At 34.5% G+C, this 21,932-nt stretch overlaps 1 protein-coding gene across 3 annotated transcripts in view; it reads right to left on the bottom strand.

The window, feature by feature from the left end:
• ELP4 (elongator acetyltransferase complex subunit 4) overlaps nt 1–21,932 on the bottom strand; it is a 254,785-nt gene that overhangs the window by 103,060 nt on the left and 129,793 nt on the right. Inside the window, exon 10 of one of the 3 annotated variants that reach the window (XM_086340943.1) lies at nt 4,001–7,369. The exons of the other annotated variants lie outside the window; for them this stretch is intronic. Within the exon in view, the coding sequence (XP_086197069.1) occupies nt 7,178–7,369 (192 nt within the window). The 3' untranslated portion in view covers nt 4,001–7,177. Of the gene's footprint in view, nt 1–4,000; nt 7,370–21,932 lie in introns of those variants that run through there. 3 annotated transcript variants of the gene reach the window in all.

Here is a 21,932-nt window from a genome sequence, read left to right as displayed (position 1 = left end):
CACCTCTTTTAATATCTTCTGCTTCTGTTAGGTCCATACCATTTCTGTCCTTTATTGAGCCCATCTTTGCATGAAATGTTCCCTCTGTATCTGATTTTCTTGAAGAGATCTCTAGTCTTTCCCATTCTGTTGTTTTCCTCTATTTCTTTGCACTGATCGCTGAGGAAGGCTTTCTTATCTGTTCTTGCTATTCTTTGGAACTCTGCATTCAGATGCTTATATCTTTCCTTTTCTCCTTTGCTTTTCGCTTCTCTTCTTTTCACAGCTCTTTTTAAGGCCTCCCCAGACAGCCATTTTGCCTTTTTGCATTTCTTTTCCATGGGGATGGTCTTGATCCCTGTCTCCTGTACGTTAGGCATATTAGTATTCAGTTGATTGTTTGAGCCAAGCTGTTTTTTTTTTTTTAAGTAAATATATATATATATATATAAGAACATTGATACCGAATAAAACTTGCTAAAGATGTCCTTAACCCAACAGCTACAAAGAAGGACATGCCTTTGTTGTGGGTTGAATTGGAGCTTAGTTCACCTCACATGTTACCCTGGGCAAGTGACTTGACCTCTCTAAAGCTTCTCATCTGACTCTGAGTTGTGGGGATTAAATGAGATAATACAGTTAATGTGCTTAGTACAATGTCTGACACTATTAAGCACTCAATAAATGATCCCATGATTAGTACTAATACAAGTTTCCAAATTCAGACTTACATATAATTTTAATACAAAAGGGAAGAAAATAAGAAAACAGATAAATTGAGATAAGCTGAGACACACAAACATATTAATTTCAGAATATTTACTGAGCACGTTACGTTATCATGTGCCGGGTTTCCCTGATAGCTCAGTTGGTTAAGAATCTGCCTGTAGTGCAGGAGACCCTGGTTCAATTCCTGGATGGAGCAGATCCGCTGGAGAAGGGATAGGCTACCCATTCCAGTATTCTTGGTCTTCCCTGGTGGCTCAGCTGGTAAAGAATCCGCCTGCAATGCGGGAGACCTGGGTTCAATCCCTGGGCTGGGAAGATCCCCTGGAGAAGGGAAAGGCTACCCACTCCAGAGTTCGAGCCTAGAGAATTCCATGGACTGTACAGTCCATGGGGTTGCAAAGAGTTGAACACGACTGAGCGACTTTCACTTCACTTATCATGTGTCAGACTGTTCTAAGCAGAACAGAATAAGAACAAATCCTTATTCTTGTGAAGCTTACATCCTAGTACAGGAAGATAGAAGATGAACATAATAAATAAGAAACTTATGTAGCAGATTAGAAGGTGATGAGTGCTACAGGAAAACACAGACTAGAAGTGATTGGGAAAGGCAGAATTGTAAACTGCGGTAAACGGAATGGTAAACTGGGACTCTGAAACGAACAGTCAGGAAAACATTACGAAGGTGATATTTTCATATATGAAGGGGGAGGAAGGTGGCTATGAAAAGATCTGAGAGAAGTACATTTCAGGCAAAGGGAACTGCAAAGGCCCTGAGGCTTGGCAAGTTTAAGCAACAGGCCAGTGTGGCTGAATCAGAGCAAGTTATGGGAGAGGGCTAAAAGGTAAGATCTGAGAGTTAAGGCAGCCAGGTCAATACGGTCTTCTTGGTGAACACTAAAGGACTTTTCAGCAAGATGGAGAATTGATAGGGAATTTTGAGCAGAAATATGACACAATCTGTCTTATGTTTTAAAAGAATCATCCTTTCTACTGCTGTAAAAAAAAAAAAAAAAAAAAGAACAAAAGACTTGAAGGAGGTCAGGGTTAAAGAACCCTCCAAGGGTTCAGTTCCTAGATCGGGAAGATTCTCTGGAGGAGGGCATGGCAACCCACTTGAGTACTCTTGCCTGGAGAATCCCATGGACCAAGGAGCCTGGCAAGTTATAGTCCATAGGGTTGCAGAGTCGGCCATGACTGAAGTGCCTCAGCACTCAGGGTTAAAAGGAAGTTTCTAGTTGGGAGGCTAAACAATAGTCCAGGCAAAACATGATGGTGGCTTGCACTGAGACCGAATGGTAGCACTGGAGCTAGTGAAAGTTGGTTTAATTATGAATATATTTCAAAGGCAGAGTCAACAGACTGAATGTTGGGAAAATAGTGATTTTTTTTTTAATTTGAGGGAAAAAATAAAACTTTTCTAACCACCTGAAAAGGATGATATGACTACAGTATTTTCAGAGAGGAGGGACTTCTATACCTTTCACAGTAAAGTGCCTGAGAGGTAAAGTGAGAACAGAAAATATGTAGTGCTTGCATTGCCCACAGTGCTTACATCGTAACTTTAACATTATATATGCTTAATAAGTACATGTTTAAAAGCATAAATATATTAACTGCTATATCACATAACCTTCTCATGACTCCCGAGGGCAGGAACTCTGTCCATTCAATCTATCACAATCTATTTCCTCCCCTGCCCCCAATTCTTCACTTCTATTTGACTGTGATGATTTTTCCTGCTTGCAAAGAATTTATATGCTAAGGAAACCAGATGGATAAACAATTACCTTTTTGTAGGATTAGCAATAAATAGGAAAAAGAGGGTTACAGCAATTACCAGCCATTTATCTTCAGTAATTTTCAAAGCTTCATTACTGCCACATCATTACAAATACACCTATCACCTAACTTAGTTTACAATCCCAGGTGCTTTTTTTTTTTTTAAACTATATTCTAGAAATCTCAATTGATGAAGACATTACTGATAGCATATAAAGATGTAACATTCAGTTTTGATTTAGTAGTATGAACAGAATGTTAATTCAGTTCATAAATGTAAAATTAAACTGTTTCAGGATTCTTGTTCCTGAATAAATCATGTGTAATTTTGCGAGTATCTTCATGTTTGAGGAAAGAACCATGCCCTGGCATTTTTCAAACAGGCCTATGTGAAGACCCCAATGCTATAGGGAAGAATGTTTTAGCTCCACTTATTTCCAATTCTGAAATGCATAGCTGGCAAAATGAAGAAAAATGGTTGGGGTAGGTCACTCATATTAACAGCCTTAGAAATTACTTTCCTTTCCATATCAAGTGTTTTGGCATAGCTTTCCAAATATACTCATAAAATAGGCCTCTATTCAAATTAGATAGAAATATATGTTTTCCCATTTTCTATCTTTTATTAAAGAAAATGTGTCAACCAAAGACACAGTGATGACTGAGAACATCACATTTAAAGGTTTTCTTATTAAAATGCCAAAAGCATGCAAGCAATTTAACACACCAACTCAGAGGCAATTTTCCCCCATATTTAGTAAGTGAACCACATGTTTTTAATATCCTGGTATGAATCCTTTATTAAATAAAGTTCCCTACAATGTTTAAAATGTTCTAAAAGGTTATTAAATAATGTTCTATTAAATCATCTATTAAATAGAAATTTCAAGAAATTCTAACCAGATCTTTTGTATTATTTATTAATATTAAAAAAAAACAATACCAGTGACTTTACTTTCTCCAACGAAATAAACAGACTGATGAACTGCTAATGGGATCATCCATTCTGGATATCTCTAAATACCAGACTTTGGTTTGCTTTCATGGTTATATCTACATTTCTTATATCAAAGGCTATGTTAAATAATACGTTGTAGTATAATAGCATCTCTACGAAACCCTTCTCCAGTCCTATTAGAGCAACAACGAGCTAATTAGCATCTCACTGGATGCATAATCAAAAGAAGCAAGAGGTAAATACTAGCATATTATACTGCACAGTAGAAATCCCAAACATACTTGGCTTGTCTAAACATTTTCTGGTATTTTCTTTTAAATAATTTATATAGAAAGTTTTGATAATTAAAGTAGTAGTTTGTTACGGATGACTGATACTGCAGATTAGAGCTTATGCATCAAACACATGGCAAGTGAGATCTCATGAAAAACTACTGTCCTATGATAGTTTTGTTAATTTGGGGGTTTTACTCATCCACACTTAACAGAACGTCGTCAGTTCATATGAAACCCATTTGGGAGCATGTTATTAGAACTGTACACTAAATGAATTGTGCATATGATCGCTGTTTTATTGAATTATTATTTTTAACTCACATAGGCTCAATAACTTTAATTCACATATGTGAATTAACTTTTATTCACATATGTCACATCTGAGGTGTTATATGTAGATTTTTCACAGTAACAGAAAAAACACCACTTATACCAAATGCTTTATGACAAAAATCCCCTTTCAACAAAAGACTTCAAAGTCCCTAATGATGGCACACATTTTTGAAACTGATACAACTTCAATATAACAGAACAACTTAGAAACAGCTACAATTAGAAACTGCTACAACAGAGAAGTCCTTTATTGAAGCATGCAATGAGTACAGGGTACACTCATGGTGGCTCCATCCCATAAATTACTTAAAACTGGGCCCAGTTGAGTGGCTGGTGAAGGCCATGAGTGACCTACAGAGTATCTAGTTTTCTGACCCCTCAGACACAGAGTACACCATGTATAGTCATCAGCCTCACTCTGCTGCCCCTGAGGACCCACCTGCTTTGTTGTCCCAGAAAAACAAAGATGAATACTGCACAGCAAACAGCCAGTCCCTGCTTAAAAATAAAGTCTCAGGAGTGAGAGACTGGTAATAGTGTAGTGGACCTAGAGCTTGAAAGCCTATTCTTCGCTGCCAGCAGCTGAACCATAAGTCATGCGACTACCTCAGCGGTTCATGGAATTCTGTATGTAGCACAGTCAGGAAAGAGAAGTGCTTTTCACAGTCACTTCACAAGTAAGTCTAGTTGTTGCTTTCTGTCTTGAGATGCTGCAGCCATTATTCACTGGGGAGCCCAATGTGCCATGAGAAAGGCTGTTGTGAAGATCTGTGTTTTGGAGAATCTGTATTTAGTTATCTGCATTTAAATATGCATATGTGTTTGTGGGGGTTATTAGGTGCTAGGCTAGGCTAGGCTAGACTAGGTTTTCTTTTAGTCCAACTGAAAAAAACAGGAAAGTGGGAAAATATAAGACAAAATATCTTATTTATGTCTTAATAAGTGATTATACTGCATTGTCTCTGAAATCATGTATGATGCATCATTTTTACTTTTAATGACTGATAATGTGTGATGGTTCATCCAACTGTTTAAGTAATATAAAATGAATAATTACATACTTCCTACTATAAATCTTAAATACTTTTTAATGGCACTAGGCCAGTTAAAATTATAACTGCTCTCAACCTTGTAGGTTACATGAGCCATAAAATTCATCTTTTAAGTTCTGTTTTAGTGTAAAGACACATTAACAATTTTTTTTAACAAAAATCTTCTAAGTGGACAGTTGTGATTCAATGTGTAAATGTGTAAATAAAGAAACTATTCAGCTAACTTTATGGTTTTCTTTTGAAAATTAGGCTGATGTGTAAGGAAACCAAGGCCCTTTACTTTCTGTGTGAAATCTTTAATTATAAGCATTATACATTTGAAAGGCATCCTAAATTAGGTATTATCTTAGCCCTACCTTTATTTACTTTTACATAATTATCCTGATGAGAGATATAATTACAGCACTATACAAAATTACTAACCCATTAAAAAAAAAAGTTTCCTAAGTGATAAACACATTAGATATGGATTAAGGCAATAAATCTCCAACTAAAATAGCTAGGAGTTAATTAAAAAGTGAGAACTACAATTCCTATTTCTTGGATAGGAAGAAAGTAAGTTCACGAAAAAGAGTGATTTGGGGGAAATGTTTTATGAATAAAATTTCAAGGTATAATCACAACTTTATGACATAAAAATAGACATTTTAATGTCCAATTTAGAGGGAAAAAAACCTCAAGAAACATGGCTCTTGACACCAGTAGAAAAAGCAAAAGGCTTTCTTTGCTTGAATTTTTCATTTTGTATGATTCTGAAGCGTCATGGAGACAGAATCACAATGTGACATTTTTGTTGTTATCTTTGATATCTGTAGCATAAAATTATTACTCTTGGAGAAAGAAGGAATCTTCTATTTGGAAAACAAGGAGCCTTAGTATATAATAAATTGGAAGGAAAAAATCATCTTCCTAAATAGCACACTGGCTCCAAATCCTCTAAAGGAGTGGTTGAAGAAGATGGCCAGGAAACAACATTTCCAAACTGAATTTTAAACAATGCTTCAAATTATCATAAAATAATTAATCATGTTTCATTCAAGTGATAATAGATATAAATGTCAATTGACTGGGAACAATGAAAATGTAAGCCCATGGGATATTACTATCCAACGTTATCAAGATGTTATCAACTTGGCACCTCCCCTCTATTTCAAGGGTGCATTTTAAATGCTCAGTTGGTTTGGCTTTAATTAGTCATCCTGATAGGTAGCCATACTGAATCTCTACAACATGTCTGTAAAGGTAAGAGGAAAAGCTAGAATATAGACGAGCTAAGTACACACACACACATTAAAATTAAAATCATTTGATAGGGTATTAGGGAATCAAACAACATGGTTTCTCATTAAAATGGTGAGTTTAAGTAAGCCAAAGATTTAGAAAGAAGTCAATATACTGGTAGGGAATGGAATGGAGAAGGAGGTAGCAAAACCTTTATCAAGAAGGAAAGATTGAGTTAGGTGCTATTAATTTTTTTTTTAAAACTTCAGGTTGATAGGGAGTATTCTAACCATAACAACATGAAACAGTTTGGTAATTAGGGAAAATTAAAACAGTTTGGTACAGTTACTATGGCAGGGTAAGGGTTACCCTGCATTTGGGCATTGAGAATTGATTACTAGTGCTCTTTTCCACGGAGAAGGCAATGGCACCCCACTCCAGTACTCTTGCCTGGAAAATCCCATGGAAGGAGGAGCCTGGTAGGCTGGAGTCCATGGGGTCGCTAGGAGTCGGACACGACTGAGCGACTTCACTTTCACTTTCATGCACTGGAGAAGGAAATGGCAACCCACTCCAGTATTCTTGCCTGGAAAATCGGACAGAGGAGTCTGGTAGGCTGCAGTCCATGGGGTCTCGAAGAGTTGGACACGACTGAGCGACTTCACTTTCACTTTTCACTTTCATGCATTGGAGAAGGAAATAGCAACCCACTCCAGTGTTCTTGCCTGGAGAATCCCAGGGACGGGGGAGCCTGGTGGGCTGCCATCTATGGGGTCGCACAGAGTCGGCCACGACTGAAGCGACTTAGCAGCAGCAGCAGCAGCAGCTCTTTTCCAAGAGCAGTCAACTCAGACTTGTCCAGAGATGTAATTAAAGATGTACTCAGGGATTTCCCTGGTGGTCCAGCGGTAACGAATCTGCCTGCTGATGCAGGGGATGAGAGTTTGATCCCTGGTCTGGGAAGATTCCACATGCCTTGCAGTGGGGTAACGAAGCATGGTGCCACAACTGCTGCGCCCATGTGCCCTAGAGCTAGTGCTCTGCAACAGAAGAAGCCACATTAAGAAGCCCAAACACTGCCATTAGAGAGTAGCTCCCGCTCATTGCAACTTGAGAAAGCCTGCACACAGCAACGAAGACCCAGCTCAGACCAAAAAAAAAAACCAACACAGTTGTAGTCAGGGTATAACACTAAACCTATAGTCAACAATAATGTACTGTATGCTTAAAATTTTATTAAGAGGATAGATCTCATGTTAAATATTGTTATGACAGTTTTTAAAAAAAGCAATGTAGTCAGATATTTAACAGTTCCACACATTATTAGCTTTCCATTCAACAAATATTTACTAAACATCTGTTATGTCTTAGATCCTGAGTTTGGTGCTGTGGATGCATTAGTGAATAAGAACATGACACAGCTTTTGTCACCAACTTATGGCAACTCACTCCAGTATTCTTGCCTGAAAAATCCCATGGACGGAGGAGCCTGACAGTCCACGGGGTCGCAAAGAGTTGTACACAACTGAACAACTTTTTCTTTTTCTTTCTCACAGTATGATAGAGAGACATCAAGGAAGCAGGAAATTAAAATATTATAAGTGCTATTTTAGTAGAGATAATTATAGAAGATATTCAGGGACTACAGAGCGAGGCTACCTAAACTTGGTCTTGGAGAATTAGGAAAGACATTTTAGAAGAAGTGACATCCATTTCAAGGATTGAAGGGTAAATCTTAAGACTAATCTGGCAAGAACACTTGGAGGAAAGTGGAGAATATTTTTGGCATCAACAAAAAACCTGGAAGAGACAGAGTGGGCGAATGTAGGGACTCCAATTGAGAGTCTGGCTGCAACTTGGAGCTAAGACAGGAGATGAGGCTAGAGAGATGGCCAGACACCAAATTTTAAGGACATGTATTCTGATAAAAAGCACCAAACTAGACTAAAAGTATTTTCATAAACATTTACTGAATAATTAAGAAAAACTTATGGATGATCTTACCTTCCAGGTAATTAGTCCTCAAAACTTCAATTGACCCAGTAAATACATTATATTAAAATAACTGTTTCATCCATTCAGGGTATCTTAAACATTCCCACAAACACATACCAATCCCACACCCAAAGAAAATTTTATCCCAATTTCTAAAGCAAATGTGATGAATATTATTTCAGTGGGAAATAATTATTCCTTCTTGATACAAACATGTGACTTGAGTGTTGCCAATCATTTTACTAAAAATAGTCTTAAAAGCACAGTGATTTTGTCTTACGTGATGGCATTAAGGCATTTTCCAAGATAATTTTATATAATTTTATATTTACTAAAAGGCATGACCACTTTACTGTCTTTTCTTATCACATTTTTCATGCTTAGGCATAAAAGTATATTTTAAAAAGTGTTTAAAAAAAAAGATTAAAGCCCTAAACAAAAAGCATAATTATTTAAATACTACATATTTAAATATCTTAATATACTTGCTGTTTGAATTTAAAATAAACAAGTTCTACTTTTCAAATGAAGCAATTACTTTAACAAATCATAACTATGAATTATCATTTAAAAAATTTTTGAGTATTTACTGTGAAGCAATGTAATATCCACTCTTTTGATTAGAAAATAGATGCTTATGGGAAAAATGGAGGCAATTTTATTTTAAAAAATATGCAGATGCACTGTATAATAACATTTAATGATCATATAATTAGAAGGGAGGAGTTATGATAAGATATACGGATCACAGATTTTACTGCCTAAGTTAAAATTTAGCTCAAAATTAAGCCCGCCTAACATCAGAGTCAGTGTATAAGTTAGGCTTTTTCAATTTAATCACTTTTGGAATAAAGAACACATATAAATAGTTTACTAATTAATTAATACGTTGATAGTGCTTCCTTTTCTTCAGATATACGGCTTTGAAGTATATTATACAATCACTGGTAGAAATTACAGAGTTTAAAAATTATGGAAATTATAAACAGTTTACTAAAGTTTTTTTCAGGACACTTATTTTAAGTGATGTTACTGAAGTCTTACATAGCTCACTGGTAACCATTAGTTGAAATAAAAACATTGTAGAAGATAAAGAAGTTAAAGCAGATGAAGCTCATTTGTTAAAAATAATTTATATTGCATACAAAAATATGAGTGTTTCACTTACTATATTGACCAAACAATTATCTCTGTGATACTAGCAAATTAATTTATATAAATTTCCAAAATAAAGTGGATGATTATTTGACATTAGGTGTTTTAGAAAAACTTTGTGCAGAATGCTTAGTGATTATCCTGGTGTTTCATAAAATATTTCATAAAATATTGCTTTATACTAAAACAACTTTTCCAAAGGAATAATAAACTTTAATTAAAAATAAAGGACAGTTAGGAGTGATTTTATCGAATGCTTGTTCTGATGAACTAACAGAACTACATGGGCAAAACTTTTCAGGCCATCTGAACATCTTTAGGGAGAATCACAGAATCACATTTCACCAATCCAGGAGAGATTAAAATAAACTTTATTTATAAACAGACTTCTAGATGTAGTCTTTGAAACTCCATTTAATATTCAAATGGCTTTGTTTAAATATCCCCAGTTTTTTGCTTTTTGTTTCCAATTTAGATATTGTTTACTTACTATCTCCATGGTAAGTGGTAACAATTTGGCTGTTAACGGTAAGTAACCTTACTGTTAAACCCTCCATATGCATTTTGAAAATTACATCAGATTTCTCTATTTCCAGGGTATTAACAGTGAATCTTTATATCTCCTTGTTCATCATCTCAAAATGCTGAAGTTTCTGATTACAAAAGAAAGATATTTTTACAAAAAAGATATAAGGCAGTAAATAAGTTTATTTTACCAGGTAGCCGTTTTCTCTAGACTCTACATAGTAATCGTAAAAAATGATAATTAAGGCTACATAAGGACTCTTTATCAAAAATTATAATAGCATTTCCTGTGAGGGTTCAATTTATCATTCTTTCAATCTATTTTTAATCCTTAAAATAATCTGAAAATATTTTTATGTTAAAATGAGAGAATCAACATCTTTTAGAAGTATTTTGTAATATAAAAATTGAGATGTTTCAAGAACTGATAAATGTAGGAATGAGTGAAAATACTAAGAGCAAATCTTTGATATTTGACAACTGTGGTATATGTAAGAGAGTGTTATAGAAAGCATTAGTATTTTTAAAAATGACTTTGCCATTTTAACACATGGGAAAACTAACCTATAGATAGTACTTTTAACGGTTGAACGTGTTTAAAAGAAATTCTAATGAAAATTAGAAAAATTAGGGCGAGACAGGGAGACAGAGAAAGAGAGACACACTCACAGAAGAGAGAGAGATAGAAAGAAATCTCTCTTCAGCTACAGGCATAGTGTAAGTCTTGTTTCACAAATAAAAGGACCCTCCGTAACATATGGAGTAGTTACATGTCCTCCCAGGGATGGTCTGTAGTTACATTCACCTCAGGTTCATCAAGAAGAGGTGAACTGTCAAATATAATTTCAGTCACAGGATGGTTTGGTTGAGACAGATTAGTGGTATGCAATCATGATAGATAGTTTATCCTAGGTCCAAACTGCCGCTTGGGAAATCTTGAACTCCAATGAAGAGAGACTCAGTCATTATTAGTGTCAAAAAGGTACACAGAGACAAAATTTGGTTGGCAGCATGAAAGATGAATCAAGGCGAAGAAGTGACCAGTTGCATGTTCAGAATCAAAATTGAGAGGCCTACCACAGTTTGGAAATACTTTAAATACCAGAATAGTCATATATTATTTGCTTATTGATCAATATTTAAAACACGTTTCTCTAAAGTAAAATACATGTAGAAAGACAATACAAATTATGTTTATGTTATTTCAAAATCTTTGTTCTTAAGGTGACACAGAAGAGTCCTCTGTCATAAGTCAGCAAAATATTTTTTTAAATTTATATATTTTTCAATATTTTTCCTTCAGTTGGACAGTCCAAGGGAAAAAAAAAAAAAAACTTCAAAAGAAAAAAAAGTAATTTTGTGGAAATTTTTACTATTTAAAGGTTGTACAGTTTGATGACTTTCTTAGGAGGAAATTGGAATAAACTTAAAATGTGGAAGAACTTAACTAAAGAAACTCCTAAATATTTTCTAAACACTGGAAAATATATATCTATACATTGCACAATACATTATTCTATTAGCAAACACAAATTTGGTATCTTTAAGTCAGACCTCCCCCATCAACCAAATATCCACAAAAAGAATGTCCTCAAGTGTCACTGCCTGAAGTGATATGCTCTGACAAATCTAACAGCTCTTTCTGTGTCATTCCTAATGCACTTGTCACTCAGTATTATCCATCCTCATTAATGACAATGGGAAAGTTTATCTTGGGAACACGTTTTAAATCATCTACTCTTTACAATGGGACCATGAAATCTCTTACAAAACATGAGGCGGGAACTACTCTGACAACAAAACCTCTTCCTGGCAGCTTTATTCTTAATTCCTGTTCAAGGAGTAATCTGTTTATTATAAAATCATACAGAACAATATATTAAACAGAATTTGAAACAAGAATAGCTAGTGTGATTTTCAAGCTTACAAGTATTTTTACAACATTTTTATTAGGCTGAAAACAGTTGAGTCCTTTTTGTGTGGTTTCATGCAATCTTCTTTTCTATTCTACATTATAAACACCCATGAAAAAGAGTTTTATCTAATTTTAAAACAATTTTTACACATCAGGGACACAAATCTTTCAAGTCTTTAATGACTTAAAAATAATCTTTCACCTCCCAAATTACTTTTAATAATATATTTACATTTTAAGCATCAATATGATCTTATTCCCTTGCCTGAGAAATTCACAGCTTTAAAAAAAAACACAACATAATAAGCAAAACTTCTTGATCATATTTGTGTTTACCTACTGTTTTGATTTGACTATCAATTATATACACTAGGTAGCCTGGCTAATGAACAGTTAATTTTGGAAGGGTGTCCTTCACTGATGAAATTAATACTTGTTAGAAATATATATGTATTCTCTTATTATTCAGTTATCAAAAGCTTAATGCTATGTTTTTATTAACAATGTATAGTAAACTAATCTTAGATTATAATAATAAAGTTGAAAGATCACATTTAATGTTGATTTTATAATTTTTAATCACCTGAGCCCATTTGTGAATCCAAAATGCTGCAAGTAAAACATCAAATTTTAATGAATTGTATGAATCTGTAATTTAGCTTTTGTGCTTCAGAATTCAGGACCACTACTTTAACATTTCTAATCAATGCTTATTTTTTCAAAAAAAGTTTCCTCTAAAGGATGGTGTAAAAATTATATGAGTTTCATGCTTAAGATTCTAAGTTAAACATACAATAAATACCACTAAGTGGTTAATCTGGTGTTTCAAAAAAGAAAATAGAAATCTAAGGAAAACTAAGAAGATATACACATGAATTATAACTATTCCTTACATATTAGGTGTTCATTATGAATAGAATGATTGTACATACAAAATAGCAAGCTTCAGAAGGTGGAATTAGTTTTAATGGGTGGGACATTGCTTCAGCATTTGAAAGAAGTTTCTAGCAACTGTCTGCTGGCAGAGACTGAAATGGGTTACCCTAAGAAAGAGGGTTCCACATGATTATAGAGTGGCTAGGTGGGAAAACAGGTGCATGCAACAAGAAGCTGACTTTGAAGCACATGAAACTTCTTTCTGATTTTAACCTTTTAAGAAATCCAGGTATTTTCTCAGAGACACCTGCATTAACTCTGAAAGTGCAAACTACACATTAAATGATTGTATGAACTCTTTATTACTCAAACAGACCTTAATTTTGGGACAACAAATCATATCCCCTAATTGACAATTCTCTCCATAAATATTCTTGAGAGTTTGCAGCCTTCGCAAGTAGGGGGTCTTCTTTACAGCAAACTTTCTCTATAAATGACCAGATAGTAAATATTTTTAGACTGCAAGGAGATCCAACCAGTCAATCCTAAAGGAAATCAGTCCTGAATATTCATTGAAAGGACTGATGCCTAAGTTGAAACTTCAATATTTTGGCCACCTGATGTGAAGAACCAACTCACTGGAAAAGACTCTGATGCTGGGAAAGATTGAAGGTGGGAGGAGAAGGGGAAGACAGAGGATGAGATGGTTGGATGGCATCACTGACTCAATGGATATGAGTTTGAGTAAGCTCTGGGAGTTGTTGATGAACAGGGAAGCCTGGTAAGCTGCAGTCCATGGGGTTGCAAAGAGTCAGACACGACCGAGTGACTGAACTGAACTGAAATATTTTTGGCTTTGTATGCCATAAGATATTAACTTAACAGTATACTGTGAAAGTTGCCACAGCCAATACATAAACAAAAAGGTCTGGCTGTGTTCCAATAATGTTTATTTTAAAAAATTATGGGGTTGGACTTGGCCCACAGACCAGTTTGCTACCCTCATGCTTTAAAGCATCCAGGGCACAGTTGATTTTAAACTTTTAAATTTACTTTCAGGCTTTTAAGTGAAAGTCTTTTACTTCCCTAACTTTACATGGAGCAAAGCGTAAGAACCCTTCTAATAAAATGATGGGAGGGTTACAATGATTGAATGCTAAAGCTAGGAAATGGCGCATATTTATGGCACTATGAAACATCACATTTCCAAAATATCTTTACATGTACCCTTTCTGTTTCTTGACTGAATTACACATTAAGTCAATAGGACACGTGAACGAAGTGTATTCAGTTATAAATTATGCACTGTAAAGCTCTTCTGAAGATAATTGTCCTTAAATTTCTATCTGGACCACAATGGTTTCCCAGGAGAAAACTCTTAAGCCAAAATGAAGAACTAGACTGGTCCTTGTCAGCTTCATGTGCACAAAGAGGTCAATGGGATGATTCTCCAGCAATGATAGTTACAGATTTTCTTATTATGGAAGTGACATTAGTTGCCTTTACTGCCAATGTGTATTTAAATATGAGTTGGTATTCAGCTGTATTCAGCTTCCATTGTACATAGTTATTTCATTCCTAACTCATGTCTTAAAAATCTTTACAATATTTTTGTGTGATAAGCCAGGAAAACATTATTAGGCAATAAAATAAGCTCTACTGGCCAGAGAAAACCAGACATACAAACAGTTACTTAAAGGGTCAAAGGGGGTTAAAGGGTATAGGGACTTGAAACCAGGAAATTAGCATTGATTCCTCTCAGCTCTGGAGGGCTTTTACAAATCTAGTCTGAATCCAGTAGACCTCTTAAAGAAGCGGGCTGGAAAACTCTTACTGATATTTATGGAATGTTTATTATCATACATTTTTTGAGATAAAGTATTCAAAATAATTTTCAAAGGGCAATAAAATGACAATGAAATCATGACTCAAATAGAAGACCACATTTTATTAACTAAAAATTGTATCTTATCATTTCCTGTCTAGTATTTTTGAGGAATGCAGTTCTACTTTATTTCAGCAATAATGATCCACTATATTCTTAGCTAACTTTTTTTGGTAGCTAATATTTTTGGAAGGCTATTTTACTTACCCTTAGGCTCAATATTAAGCATTTATGGAAACATTAGCATGATCAGACTATTATGTGTAGTCTGAAATTCTGAGATTTTTACGGATCCACCTTCAATTGTTTTGAGCACTGTCAAGAGGACATTCATTTGTTCAGTCATTTATTCAATATTTTTTGAGGACCTACACAATCATGCACTGAACTATGAAAAGGGGATACTGTGATAAGTAAAACAGACATGAGTTTAAAGCATTTATGCCCCTAAATGAATTAATTTGCCCAAAGCTTCCATACTTTACAAACAATGGTTAAGCAGGTGTTGCCACTGTGCTGAAGAAGTACAACAAAAACAAATCAAAGAGTGCAGAGTAGAAACTCAACAGCCAGGTAAGAAGCAGAGGATTACCTGGGTTAAGGCTATTCCTGGCTGCTTACTTCATGACTGGCCTCACTGAAAGCCTTAGTATTTTTATAGACCAATCAGTCTTAGAGATTATTAAAGGTTACTGTTATCATTTGATTATTTTAAAAATATTTATTTATTTGGCCGCATCAGGTCTTGGTTATGGCGCATGGGCTCTCTAGTTGTAGGCTTAGTTGCCCTGTGGTATATGTGGGATCTTTGTTCCCCAACCAGGCATCGAACCCACGGCCCCTGTTTTGGAAGGCGAATTCTTAACCCCTGGACACCAGGGAAGTTCCTATCATTTGATTCTTGATTCAAACCCGTTGTTAAATTATTTTTGTTTGACACAGAAGATTTATTTTGGCACTGACTATAAATTTAAATATTTTTCATTTTTGATAGTACATAGCAACTAGAAAGAAAATTAGGAGTGGGTAGTTATGTGTCTGAATGATTGGGGAAGCCCCAAGTTGCTGTGTGTCTGAGTGGCCAAATTCAGAGGGAAGAACCTAGAAAGCACTGGTTAAATTTATTTCATTAGTGTGTGTGTGTATGTATATATATATATTCATATATATATGAATATACATAAATATATAAAAATATTTTAAATATATATATAAATATTTAATATATATGAATATATATATTTATATATATTTACTAATTTGACATTATTTTGAGGATAAAAAACTATGTGAGCTCATAAATATACATATAAAACATGTAAAATAAAGTATATTAAAATTATTGTAAAATAATTTTTTACATGAAGTATTTTCATCATTACTTTTATTTTTATTCTAAAGTCTTAATTTACTGAAAGAGCAGGTGACTAAATTCAATTAACACAGATCCTTATGAATATATTTTCTGCCCAACTGTTTTTTTCCCTAAGAGAAAGGCTATGAAAGATAACTAAAATAAATCACTATCCAGTTTGATTCCTTTTTCATACCTATCTCTGACAAGTTTTGAACTTCAATACAGAAAAAAGGGATTGAGTACAACTTAGCCATTTTGAGACATGTTAGGTTTATGGTAAAGGCCATTTGAACACAACCACTGTGCTGTTTTTCTATACTTCAATAAAATCCATATATTTAATTAAAAAGTGTGTGTGTGCATGTTTGTGGGTGTGTGTGTGTGTGTGTGTATTGTGTATGCGTGCAATTTCCCTTAAAAACTACAGTTATATACTCAAACAATTTTCTATGATTATTTATGTCAAGAATATAGCACTAGTGCATTTGGTTTTGTTCAACATTTTAGCAGTTGTTTATAAAAACATTAATAAATTAGTATTGTGTTAGTTTGCTTCCTTGCCCACTGAATACGAGATAAGTTGACACATTTATTTACAGGCTCACCAAGGGCAATCCATTTCATGCTATAGCGTTGACCCTTCACAAAGATCTTGTAAATGAGTAGCCTATTATAATACGTACAAGTGACCTTTAATTGCACCAAGAGGCTTTGTGTTAAAAGCTTTTTCAGTGCTAAACCATAGCTACAGTATAAGTTGGTGAAATATTTCTTAGGTTATCAAGCAGGAATATCAACAAAAAATCTCCTCTCTCAAAATAAGTAAATAAAAATTTTGAGGCATTTAACTAAGTCTACGCTATAAGGATACATTTTAAATAATTTGATGATAAAGATAAGCTATTTTTCTAATTATATAAGAATTAAACATTTTAGAACATTCATAAATAATTCTTATAAATTCTTAAAATCTAATCAAATACAACTATTTTTGATAATAGCTTTTGGAGACAAAAATAGTTAAACTTGATAACAGCTTTATTTTTTATATGAGAAAATTTTAATTGTAGTTAAAAATACCCCCTCTCTTTTTATCAAATGACTATACAATCGGAACTTCTACTACATTGAAATGTGTAGTGAGGAATTATATACCTAACAAAACACATCCAAATACATTCCAACTGTTTATTCATATTAAGTAGTGATACTTAAAATAAATTTTCAATAAAGTATAGGGTCAGATATTTTGACTGATTTACTCTAGAAATTTTTGAATGACTGCTATATATTTTTGACATTCTTATAAAAAGTTGAAACTAAATACTCAATTTCATTAAACCATTCATACTGGGTATCTTATTTCTGGACGGCTCATGCCAAAATGATTTAGTTTGATTCTCTACAACAATGGTGGGCTGACTTGACAGCACCTGACAAAACAGCTCAGTGACCTTCACTGTACCGCATACAAAGACCCTGAGCTGGCTACTCTACACGTCCCCAGTGGGAGCGAGTTACGACAGTAGGAACTCGGACAAAACTTTAATTTCTGCTCAAGTAAGAGAACTGCTTTACTAGTTGTGTGGCCAAAGGCATTTCCGTTACACCTCAGTTTCTCTTAATTATTTACTATTGTCCCCCAAATCTTACCTTTTAAAAGTTAATAATTTATATTTAATCTCATATTTCCTTAATGAGCAAAACAATTTATTATTAAACTGTAGAAAACTTTTTTGTAGTAATATTAATTTATAAAAGAGGAAAATATTTTGTGACCATAAGATTTTCTGTTTAGTTCTGCCTAAAGGTGGTATTCAAAGAATTTCCAATAAATGAAACATTTGCAACAGAAAAAGAAGTTTTAGTATGAATGCGTCAAAACTTCATTAGAACCAGTTATAATAAGAGGGGAGGCAAAATTAGAATTTTTTTTTAATTTTTGAAAAACTGAATTTGGTTCAAAATTGAACTCTTACTATAAAAGTTGTATGTACCTTAATTATCACAAGATAATTTTTGATGCTCCAAAGATAATACATTAAAATAATTTAGAAAAATATAAACTATAAAAACATAGTGACTGTGCAAATTAATATTTGTTAAAGTACCTGAATGATGTCAATTATACTTTAATTACAAAAAGACTACCTTAATGTAGAACATAAGTGGATAATAATATATTGTAATAAAATTTGGGATACTTTTTGAACCATATCAATATAGTTGACTAGAATATGGGAATCATATTTTCTTTACAGGATGCTTTCCCCACCTCATTTCACTAATATATAGAAATCCTACAGATGTGGATAGTTTTTTAGTGAATGGTTTTATATTGATTGCAAATTAATTTTTATATTAAAAACTCCTACCATACAGAAGAAATAAGTAAAAAATGAGGAAAGAACAATCTTGCTAACCTAATACATAAACACACATACACATAACACAGAAAAATATTATATAAAAAAAAATGCTAAGATAAACCAGTTTGATTTTCATAATGTGTTTTATAAAAATAGAGTAGAAATGCTTGCTAGGAACAAAAGAATTTTTAACTTGTATGTTAAAAGATTATATATAAATATGCATGTATATATACATACACATGTACACTTGTGTTTATCCATACATATATATATCAGTTCAGTAGCTCAGTTGGGTCCAACTCTTTGCAACCCCATGGACTGCAGCACACCTGGTTTCCCTGTCCATCAACAACTCCTGGAGCTTGCTCAAACTCATGTCCATGAGTTGGTGATGGACATCCAATCATCTCATCCTCTGTCGCCCTCTTCTTCTCCCGCCTTCATTCTTTCCTAGCATCAGGGTCTTTTCCAGTGAGTCAGTTCTTCACATCAGGTGGCCAAAGGATTGAAATTTTAGCTTTAGCATCAGTCCTTCCAATGAATTTTCAGGACTGATTTCCTTAAGGATTGACTGGTTGGATCTCCTTGCAGTTCAAGAGACTCTCAAGAATCTTTTCCAACACCACAGTTCAAAAGCATCAATTCTTCGGTGCTCAGCTTTCTTTATAGTCCAACTCTCACATCCATACATGACTACTGGAAAAATCATAGCTTTGATTAGATGGACCTTTGTCAGCAAAGTAATGTCTCTGTTTTTTAATATACTGTCTAGGTTGGTCATAGCTTTTCTTCCACGGAGCTTGTCTTTTAATTTCATGGCTGCAATTACCATCTGCAGTGATTCTGGAGCCCAAGAAAATAAAGTCTCTCACTGTTTCCATTGTTTCCCCATCTATTTGCCATGAAGTGATAGGACCGGATGCCATAATTTTAGTTTTTCAATGTTGAGTTTTAAGCCAGCTTTTTCACTCTCCTCTTTCACTTTCATCAAGAGTCTCTTCATTTTCATCAAGAGGCTCATATATATTTGGGCTTTGCAGGTGGCACTAGAGGTACAGAACCCCCCCTGCCAATGCAAGAGACATGGGTTGATTCCTGAGTTGGGAAGACCTCCTGGGGGAGGGCATGGCAACCCACTCCATTATTATTGCCTGGAGAATCCCATGAATAAGTGTTACACTGTGAATTAAAATAGGGTAATATAGAGTATAATTGACTGAATATTTCAGAAGGTCCAGTCAGGGAAGATGTAAGAGGATGACTGGAATATCTAATCTATATTCCATTGATAAGAGAAAGCCATAAAAGGAAAGGAGGAATGAATATTCTGGACATTTGCTGTACAAAGACACTGAAGAAGGACTAATGATGTTTTTGGTATAACAGTATCCTCAAAGTTACCTTAATTTAATCTATCATGAAGTTCATGGATATCATATTTATTAAACTCTATTATGTATATCTTAACATATATAACAAATAGATGGGGACATAGATGGCAAATAGATGGCAAATAGATGGGGAAACAATGGAAACAGTGAGAGACTGTATTTTTTTGGGCTCCAAAATAACTACATATGGTGACTGCAGCCATGAAATTAAAAGACGCTTACTCCTTGGAAGAAAAGTTATGACCAACTAGACAGCATATTAAAAAGTAGAGACATTACTTGCCAACAAAGGTCTGTCTAGTCAAAGCTATGGTTTTTCCAGTAGTCATATATAGATATGAGAGTTGGACTATAAAGAAAGCTGAGAACCAAAGAACTGATGCTTTTGAACTCGTGTTGGAGAAGACTCTTGAGAGTCCCTTGGACTGCAAGGAGATCAAACCAGTCAATCCTAAAGGAAATCAGTCCTGAATATTCATGGGAAGGACGGATGGTGAAGCTGAAGCTCCAAAACTTAAGCCACCGGAGGCAAAGAACTGACTTATTGGAAAAGACCCTGATGTTGGGAAGGATTGAAGGTGGGAGGAGGTGGGGACAAGGTTGAGAGAATGAGATGGTTGGATGGCATCACTGACTCAATGGACATGAGTTTGAGCAAGCTCTGGGAGTTGTTGATGGACAGGGAAGCCTGACGTGTTTCAGTCCACGGGGTTGTAAACAGTCAGGCATGACTCAGCAACTGAACTGAACTGACATATATCTTACCCTTCCAAGTATCTTGGAGGATATGTTAATAAAGTATATGTTCTTATGTTCTAGGAATATAAATATGCATTTAGCTGATGAAGTGGGACAGTCATGATTTGTCACCATTTTCTGTCTTCCTTAGACACTATAAATAACAATTGTGGGAGGAAAGGTTTTAGGGAGTAACATGTAAACTGGATGAATTCTGCTGAAGCAATTCTACAAAGGCTTTAAAAAAATTCTTGAAGTATTGCAATATAATTTTCCTGGAGCCATATCATAAAACACATACTGAAATGTTTGTATCTGCAAAAGTTAGGAAGGAGGAGATCTTTTTCTCTTTGTACTTTGAGGGGATGCTGAATCTATATCATCCTGATCTCAGAGTGGGGACTACCGCAGTGCAAGTCCCACAGAATCCTTAGGAGAGACACAGAGACTGAAGACTACTGTGCAAGATTTGAAGTATTTGACGTTTGCTTTATGCAACTATCTCACTGTTCAAATATGTGCTTTCCTTAAATTTCTGAAGTAAAATACCATATGAATTAATATAAAAATAGTGCAATGTGAAATATCAGACCTTAAGTTCAATTTATCAAAGGACCATTTTTATATAAAAATGATTCATAGTCAAGGTGTCATACAATATTTAAAAGTATCTCTCAAAGAAACAGGACTCATTTGATGTAATTAATTGTAAGTTTAGTATCTTAGGTGTTGCTGACCATAAAGAAACTTTAAGATATGGAATAGCCAAACATGAATTTAGTCTTCCTTGCCAAATGAAGCACTGATGTTCTGCCAGCCCAGCTCACAGGAAGTATGTGAAATGAACACAAAAGCAAACAGGCCTTATGCTGCCTAAGGGAAAGTCAGCAAGATGGCAGCTTCAATCATTTGGAATAATACTAAAGCCGCCTTAGGCTTTTCTCAGAATGGAAACATGTCACTATTGCTGCAATATTCCAACAAATCAGAATGCAGAGAAAAGAACACTTATGCAATCAAGTCCTGGAAGGGCACTTTACTCAACATATAAGTAGAAAATAATTATAAAGAAATTTCAGAAAAATTGTCAGTGAACTTAAATGACTCAGGGAAAAATGTTCGTTCTTTCAAAGCATGTAACAGATTTTTAAAAAGCTTACCACTTAGAAACAATTTCCTTTTACATTCTCCTGAAAGAATTATTAATGTAAAGACAAATTTTTACGAAGCAGTAAGTGAAAAGTTTGGGATTCAAGCTGCCAGTAAGAAACAGTCATTCCCACTCACCCCCCCTACCCCACCCCCGCAATACAGTACTATTACTTTGGAAGTTTGATCAAAGGGGATAAGCTTTCACAACATTTATATAGGAAGTTAAAAAATACTTCAAATAT

This window comes from Bos grunniens, chromosome 15 (assembly GCF_055505025.1).
Source record: "Bos grunniens cultivar Pamir isolate PY7600 chromosome 15, Bosgru_T2T1.0, whole genome shotgun sequence".
In the NCBI taxonomy this organism is placed as follows: Eukaryota; Metazoa; Chordata; class Mammalia; order Artiodactyla; family Bovidae; genus Bos; species Bos grunniens.
This window is presented reverse-complemented; position numbering and strand designations above follow the sequence as displayed.